The 8,389-nt window shown below is 44.6% G+C and overlaps 1 protein-coding gene across 2 annotated transcripts; it reads right to left on the bottom strand.

Moving 5' to 3' along the window:
- Positions 1–2,196: 2,196 nt before the first annotated feature.
- Positions 2,197–8,213, bottom strand: MED19 (mediator complex subunit 19). 2 transcript variants are annotated; one of them, XM_003421338.4, is made up of 5 exons: positions 7,860–8,205; positions 3,538–3,794; positions 3,261–3,357; positions 2,851–2,945; positions 2,197–2,650 (listed from the first exon to the last, which is right to left on the bottom strand). In XM_003421338.4, exons 1-5 carry the CDS (start codon positions 8,125–8,127, stop codon positions 2,582–2,584), a joined length of 786 nt encoding a protein of 261 aa, XP_003421386.2. In that variant the 5' UTR covers positions 8,128–8,205; the 3' UTR covers positions 2,197–2,581. The 2 variants fall into 2 exon arrangements, 1 of the variants encoding a protein (XP_003421386.2); XR_010322433.1 differs by lacking the exon at positions 2,197–2,650 and having other exon boundaries at positions 3,183–3,357; positions 7,860–8,213.
- Between the last annotated feature and the right edge of the window lie 176 nt (positions 8,214–8,389).

The following is an 8,389-nucleotide window of genomic DNA, read 5'->3' as shown; positions in this document are numbered from 1 at the left end:
TTACAAAATGCAGTGGGGTTGGGGAGTCGGAGAATTGGGGCCCTGAGACTGGGGTAGCAGCCCCCTTTCCACCTTTTAAGACCTACCCTTCCTTGACCCCTGGACCAGACTCAGTGGACATTTGTGCAATTGCTCGCCCTGGAGGGAACCAGATCATTTTTAAACCAGAAATAATTTTTTTTATTATTGTTACGGATTCTATTTTTTTCCTCTTCTGCGTTACCAGGTGTGTGTGTACATATATATATAAATATATATATATTATAAATATCAAAGAAATTATATATCTATCCTGGGATGGGAAAATGAGGGAGGGATATGCATAAAGAGGGAAATCCTACTCTTCCCATTCCTCAGACCAGCAGGAAAAGAGGGGAGACAGTGGTCTTCCTTATTCCCCATGGTTTCCTCTCTTCTGTCCCAGTTACTAAGCAAATAGCACCCCCTGTTGTTGGTGCTAAGTGATCAGGAAAGAAGCCCAGGAGAGGTGAGCCTGGAACTTGGTCAGAGGATGGGAGGACCTGGAGAGGAGAGTTACTTTTCTAGGCTCATTGGCACTTAGTTTGCCCAGGAAAGGGGTCAGCCCCATGACATTGGTGGTGGTGGTGGGAGAAGATCAGGATAAGAGGTTGGCCTAGCTCAAGAAACAGTATCGAATCATTCCCCCTTCTTGGGTGAGAGGGCTTAGAGTGGGCTACTTCAACTAACCCCTCAAAGCCTCCCCCTAACTCACACAGTTAACATTATTTTTAAATCCAAGGCCGGAAGAGAAGATTCCAAAAAGCAATATTTTTCATCACATGCCAAAAACTGGGGATAGAGAGGAGTGGCAGGACTAGGCCCCTCCGATTGTCTCTTGGAGGTTACCCCTCAGCCCACCTCAGTACGGTGCTGGGTAGAGGGGGTACCAAGGTTCTAACCTCTACATAGGGGAGACCCCAGCCTCTAGACAGAGGCCCTTTTATTTTTTATTCTGATTAGCCATTTTAAACCAACAAGGAATAAAAAGAAATCCTGATCTAACCAGCTCCCCCTGACTTGCGTTATTTTGTCTGGTTAAGCAGGGTGAATGATCTCTGGTGTGAAGTCACAAAACAAACTTCAAAAGCTTTTCTGTTTGGACTCAGCTTCAGGCAGGACTGTCGTGCAATGAACTACTTAAAACAACAGGTCCTGCCTTTATTTGGAAGATTTGCCTCAGAAACTGCAGAAACATCTTTCACTTCAAAGCTTCTTGTCACTTCAAAGCTTAGAGAACTTTTGACTTGTACCACAGTTGCTCCTTAATAAGAGACTTTCGTCTCTGGAAAGTAGAGGTCATTTTTTTATGGAGCCAAAGGTGAGGTAGTGGGTGATCAAAATATGAAAGCCTGTTAAACAGGCTGACTGGACATAGTGGCATTACAATTAGATCTCTCATGTCTCTTCTAGCCTGTGCTCTCATTTTAAGTGAGCATCTTCAGACACTAGAATACAGATCTCTGAAAACCGGCCAGAACTCTTATTTTTTCACTGTCCGTAAAGCTTAAGTATAACATCTTGCTATGATACAAGATTAAAATGAGTTGAATGAGTGGTTTTCCACCTACTAATCTAGGAACAACCTTGGCCCAAAAACCTGTTCTGTGTCTTATTTAAAAAGTCAGATGGCATCAGTTCAGGTTTAATTATATTTTCAGTTAACTAGTCCACAAAAATTAAAGGGATTATCTTACATTTTGTTGGCTTAGGCTACCTTTTGTTATCTTAGGAGTTCAGAAATGTTTTCGTATCAGCCAAAGAATTTCATGGTCTTAACTAAAGGAGGAGGCAGGTCGAAATGTCTTTTAAAGAAGACGTTGCTTGCCAGAGGTTCATGCCAATTGATCTCAGGCTTCACACCTAAGAACCAACCTCGCTGAAATAAACTGGTGATTGTGGGTGCTTTTTCAGTTGGCTATTTTGTTTCTACACAATGTTGACCTAGAACACACAGTTGAGCCTGAAGATCACCCAGGCACTGGGTCTTGAATGACACTGTACTCTTTAACCTCAACATTATGGTTATGAGCAGGGTGTAATTGGCAAGCCCCTCCTCATCCTGGAGGTATTAACTTTTGGACCATGTTCCCAATCTCACTTTGGTTGTTTCCCTGCCTGCTAATGACAAGACCCAAATCCCCTCAGATCTTAGCAATGCCTAGGCTGAAACACTGATTTTCACAGGAAGGCACTTACGTCTTAATAGGCAGCCACACTTCAGTCAGTTTGATAAATGCGTTTTTTGTTTTTTTTTTTTTAAAGAAAAATCTTAACAAACCAGATCAAATTCTAAATCAGACAAACTGTACAAAAGAGACAGGGAACAAAAGCTTCCTGGGAAAGGAAGAAGAGATGTCCATGAGAGAGCCAACTGGGTTGAGCCTTACAAAAGCATGGCCCTTTTCTAATACATTGACCTCATCTAAGCACAGCAGGAGTCGGCCTCTGCCTCGGCCATAGGGGATACTCCCAAGGCAGTGTCCAAGGGGCTGGGAGGCAGCTTTTGTCAGCAGGTTCAGTACAACAGGAAAAGCTGTCCCAGCAGAGTCCAGTGGTCCTGTCAGCGAAGGCTGCTGCTGCTGCTGGCCTGGGAGCTGCCCATGCCTGGGTGGTCTGGACTGTGTCGATTCTGGGGAAGACAAAGAAGGAGGGCTAAGAGAACAACTAGAATCTACGGGCCGTGACTAAGGCTGTACAGGAAGAAACTGCAACCTACCCTGGGTTTTCAATCTCAGGTCCAACTTGAGTAAAAGAGGCCTTGACCTTGACTCAGGACAGGGGGAGACATGGGGAACCTCACTGGGCTGCAGTAATAAGCCCCTACCCTACCTTCTTTTTCTTCTTCTCTTTCTTCTTTCTTTTCCGTTCAGGATCCTCTTCTTTTTTCTTTTTCTTCTTTTTGTGATCCGAATCAGATGGTGTTTCTGTAGGAGACATTAGATGACTATCACCCGCAGAGCTCAAAATTCCCTACTGCTATGAATTCTTGAGACTACATGAAACCCTTGAGTCAGGGCCCTTGCTTTTCTCCAAATGGCCAGAAGGGCGACAGTGGCGCTGCTAAAGCCCTTGACTCACGTCCCTGCTTGCCCAATAGACCCCAGTACACTGGTTTCTTCTTCAGAAGAATTTGGGAGGCCAAGGATCCGCATGGAACTTACCGAGGGTTAGCTGTGGCAGGTTGAACCAGATTCAGGAGGTCAGGTTTGCTGGCTTTGACTAGAACCACCGCTTCTTACCTGGGGGGACAGGATCCTGGGTACGGCTCTGTTTATGCTTGTGCTTATTCTTCTTCTTGGGAGGCTGAATATGCATCAGACGACACTGCTCCGGCAACTGAAGGAACCAAAGGAAGGTCCAGGTGAGTAGAGGGATGAAACCCCCTGCTCCAATCATCTCTTCTGCTCAGTAAGTTACAAAGAACACACTTGGACAGAGAAAAACCACCTCTATACCCTTTAGAATTCCCCATTTGCCTTTTTCCTCCCCGGCGGGGGAGGGGGGGTGGGTACTCACCGGGCCAGTGTGGAGGCGGAAGCCAGCCAGCATGGTCCCTGTGATAGGATTAAAAGAGCCACCAAGAATAGGGGGCTTTTCAATGAGGGAGCGGAGGCTGCTGTTATCATGGGAACCAGGCAGATCAATCATCCCTGGCAGGTCAGGCAGGAAGTTACTTAGCTTCTCTTTCACCTTCTTTCCACAGAATTTATTATAGGCATGTTCCAGGTTGTAGTGTGTGATCAGATTGGTGCTGCCTGTCAGCTCAGTGTTGCCTAGAGGACACAGGGAGAATAACAAAAAGATTAGTTCCAAGGGAAGAGAATTTAAGTCACTGATGCAAAGGGAAAGCGAAGGACTATTTAAAAATAACCCAAGTAAACGTTCTTTTACGTGAGAATTACAAAATTTTAAATTTATTTTTAAAGTAAAAAAAAAAGGCAAAAATAAACATTAACTTATATATAATAAAACCCTAAAAAGATAACACTATAGAATGGTAGGTTGAGGTGGAAAGGAGAAAAAATAGAAACAAATCCAAATACGGCAGAGCGGCAAACTGCTGTAACCCAAAGGAGAGGCTCCGTTCTCCTCAGCCTAACCAGAACAGTAAGTGGTGCTTAGCACTCTGTGCTGAACACGGTTCTGAGTGCTTTTCATAAAACGTACCAGTGAGAAATTATATCCTGTGACATAACCAGGACAGTATTACCTCACAGCTCAGCTGTAACCAAGCTAAGGGCAAGATCTGGCCCAGTGGCTTGAGGGTCTTGCCAAGGACCTTCATTTTTTTCCACTAGCAAGAAGCGCTAATCACCTTTACATAGAAAAACAGCCAGATATTTTTAGCTACTATTGCCTTCCTCATGATACCCAGAAGTATAATGCTTTATCTAAAAGAAAGAAATATTTAATTACACGATGGGGAATTCTATCCTGACTGTCCTCTATGCCTCAGTTTCCTCTTATCTGTAGAATGGGTAATAGCTATCTTCAGTACACATTTTTTTCCAAGGTTCAAAGGCAAACATTGAAAAGTATGAAATATTATATAAATGCAAGGCATTATCAGTATAACTACTGCATGGCTTACGTTTCTCAAAGAATATAAACTTGCTAGTAGCTTAATAAGCAACCAGTGACAAGGGTGGAAATAATTAACCTGTGACTTCATATATAGTTAAGATGAACATGCAGGGTACAAATGTCAAAAGTGGTTGGTATATAATCATTCACTTGGGGAAACTCAGGTTCTGAACTGCGAGCCCCTTGAAGGCAGAGATGGTGTCTTGATTCAGATATTGCTTATTGCCAGTACAGTACACACACTGTTGTTAGCTGCCATTGAGTTGGACCCTGACTCAGGTGACCCTATGTGCTACAGAGTAGAACTGTTCCACTGAGTTTTCTTGGCTGTAATCTTTACAGAAATAGATCATCAGGACTTTCTTCCACACAGCCGCCCGGTAGGCCTGAACCGCCAACCATGAGGTTAGCAGCCGATCACAAACTAGGTGGTCAATAAGGTATTTCTGTCTCTGTAGCTCCAGACCTTACCTCATTCTTTCCCTTTTCTTCACAGCCAAGCTTCTCAGAAGAGTGGTCTACTGTGAAGGGAGGAGACTCAGTACCACAGAACCTCTTCTCATAGTCTCTGGGCGCTGTATCCTGCCATTACAGTACCCTCATTTTTCCCCTCTCTGCCAGTTCTCCTCTTTCCACATGGTTATATTTAATAATGAAGACCAAAGATGACAGCCTTCAGTATAGATTACACTTCAACATAAAGAAAACAAATATTCCCACAACTGGACCAATAAGCAACATCATGATAAATGCAGAAACTAATGACATTTTTGAGCATTTCATTTTACGTGGTTTCACAAGCAAAGCCCATGGAAGCAGCAGTCAAGAAATCAAATGACATACTATATTGGGCAAGTTTGCAAAAGACCTCTTCCAAGTGTTAAAAAGCAAAGACGTCACGTTAAAAAGCTAAGGTGCACCTCACCCAAACCATGGTGTTTTCAATTACCACATATGCATACGAAAGCTGGACAATGAATAAGGAGGACCAAAGAAGAATTGATGCCTTTGAATTATAGTGTTGGCAAAGAAAACTGAATATACCATGGACGGCCAGAAGAATGAACAAATCTCTCCTGGAAGAAGTACAGCCAGAACGCTCCGTAGAAGCAGGGATGGGGAGACTTAATCTCATGTACTTTGGACATGTTATCAGGAGGGACCAGTCCCTGGACAAGGACATCATGCTTGGTAAAGTAGGAGGCCAGTGAAAGAGAGGAAGACCCTCAATGAGATGGACTGACACAGTGGCTGCAACAATGGGCTCAAACATAGCAATGACTGTGAGAGGATGGTGCAGGACCCGGCAGTGTTTTGTTCTGTTGTACACAGGGTCGCTATCAATGTGAACTGACTCGATGGTACCTAATGCTTACTGCTCAGGTGAGAAGGCACTTTCTTTTTTTTTTTTTTATTAACTTTTATTAAGCTTCAAGTGAACGTTTACAAATCCAATCAGTCTGTCACATATAAGCTTACATACATCTTACTCCGTACTCCCACTTGCTCTCCCCCTAATGAGTCAGCCCTTTCAGTCTCTCCTTTCGTGACAATTTTGCCAGCTTCCCTCTCTCTCTATCCTCCCATCCCCCCTCCAGGCAAGAGATGCCAACACAATCTCAAGTGTCCACCTGATATAATTAGCTCACTCTTCATCAGCATCTCTCCCCAACCAATGACCAGTCCCTTTCACGTCTGATGAGTTGTCTTCGGAGATGGTTCCTGTCCTGTGCCGACAGAAGGTCTGGGGAGCATGGCCGCCGGGATTCCTCTAGTCTCAGTCAGACCATTAAGTATGGTCTTTTTATGAGAATTTGGGGTCTGCATCCCACTGGTCTCCTGCTCCCTCAGGAGTTCTCTGTTGTGCTCCCGGTCAGGGCAGTCATCGGTCGTGGCCGGGCACCAACGAGTTCTTCTGGTCTCAGGATGATGTAGGTCTCTGGTTCATGTGGCCCTTTCTGTCTCTTGGGCTCTTAGTTGTCGTGTGACCTTGGTGGCACTTTCTTTTTAGTACTTTCTTTAATCTGTGTGTTCACCCAACTTCTCTCTCCCCAGCCCTTACTTTTCTCCTGAAAATGAATCCTGCATTTCTAACTTCCAGTTAGTCAACTGCATGTGGATTCAATTCTTATTTTTAAAACTCCAAATCTTCCCAATTTCACTCATGGCTTCTCTGTTTCAATCTATGGTACTCACATTCTCCAGATACTTTTAGAAAGTAGTACTCCTCAATTTAATAATCTCAATTCCTACTGTCCTTGAGGAAGGCTCAAATTCCTTTGACTAGCACTCAAGACTAAACTCATCTTACTTCAACTTATCTTTAAGGCCTTACTAATTACTATTCCTCTATGCAAAAGTTATGATCCAACTAAATGGGTCTCCAACACGTCTTTAAAAAACCATTTTTCATATTGTTTCCTTTTAGAAAAATTCTTCCCAATTTTCCAAACAAATATTAATTCTTCAAGGTCTACCTCAAGCCACATCTTATTCATGCTATCATTTTGGACAACATGGAACATATTTTGAAAACCACCATGTAGTTCTCAATATTGTTCACTAAGTTACTGTTAGTTGCTGTGTGAGAGGCATGACCACAAAGTAATGAGACTGGTCTTGACAAAAAATACAGTCACATTACTTTATCCTTAAACCACATCTTTTGGATCCCCAGCCAAAATAAGTTCTTATAAGCAAGGACCAGTTATTAATTTCTCTCCCCTTGCCACTACACGCCCCCCCCCCCACTTAGCATTTGCACAGAACAGGTGTTCAATCACTTGTCCACTGATATAAAAAGGTACACTCAAAATGAGTAAAGCAAAAGAAAGGTTAAAGAAACTCCTGGTGGGCATCAACTACTAACTAGCCAAAGGGAAATTAGATTCTTTAAGCTTCAGCTTTTTCACCTAAAAGATGCAAATAACAATGCCTGCCGAAAAGGACCATTCTAAATAAACTTCCACGTACTGCACCAAACGCAAACCCTGAACCATTTTTAGGAAGCCATAAACCAGTGTCAGGGTCAGAACCCGGATACAGACTGGAGGTTGGTCGTGGAGATGCACCAGCCCACGAATTCATGCCATCCCAGGAGTTGCCGATGCTCAGAGCCCTTCCGGCTTTGAGCAACTGTGCAGTGGCACGCGTTGCCTAGGTTACCTCGCACCTCCGCCGGCCGGCTTATAGCCACGCCCATCATCCCCTCTCCATGATATGATTGGCTAGTTTAGGCCAGGCTTACTACTCACCTGGCAGTTCCCGCATTAGGTAGAAGGGGCCACAACCAGCCGCTGACTTATCGGCGCCAGGAGGGGCTGTGGCTGCGGAAGGGGGCGGGGCCGTGCCGGGTCCTCCGCCCGGCGGAGGAGGAGGCGGAGGCGGAGGCTTTCCGGGACCGAAGCTGAGTGCGGCTGGAGGCGGTGGTGGGTCAGCCTGAGCTCCAAAGAGCGCTGTGAAATTCTCCATCGTCCCCTCTGCCCCGACGGTGCCTCGGCTTCTGGCGTTGATTACTTTCATTGGACAATCCCTTCACGGGGCAACGCCCTCCACCTCCAGGAGCAGTTTATCACTGGATGCCCTAGGCCCCGCCTACGTTCTCCCCGCAACTACTTCCGTCGCTTTATGCGAACGTCCGGGAAATGCTATGTAACCGTATTAATTCTTCTCTGATATCTCCACCCACCGCAGTCAATATCCAATAACATGACTTAAATGGAAAGAGCGGCAGGTAGATTGACCAATAAAGTGTCAAATCCCTTTTTTCAGTCCCTTTTTACCT

This window comes from Loxodonta africana, chromosome 7 (assembly GCF_030014295.1).
Source record: "Loxodonta africana isolate mLoxAfr1 chromosome 7, mLoxAfr1.hap2, whole genome shotgun sequence".
Classification (NCBI taxonomy): domain Eukaryota; kingdom Metazoa; phylum Chordata; class Mammalia; order Proboscidea; family Elephantidae; genus Loxodonta; species Loxodonta africana.
This window is presented reverse-complemented; position numbering and strand designations above follow the sequence as displayed.

Bases quoted from the DNA above. Each gene is read 5' to 3' on its own strand.
- MED19 (XM_003421338.4), bottom strand. From the start codon at position 8,127: ATGAAAGTAATCAACGCCAGAAGCCGAGGCACCGTCGGGGCAGAGGGG. The intron at 3,795-7,859 runs GTGAGTAGTAAG...TGTGTCCTCTAG, and splicing joins CCTAATGCGGGAACTGCCAG to GCAACACTGAGCTGACAGGC. The intron at 3,358-3,537 runs GTGAGTACCCAC...TGGTTCCTTCAG, and splicing joins TCCGCCTCCACACTGGCCCG to TTGCCGGAGCAGTGTCGTCT.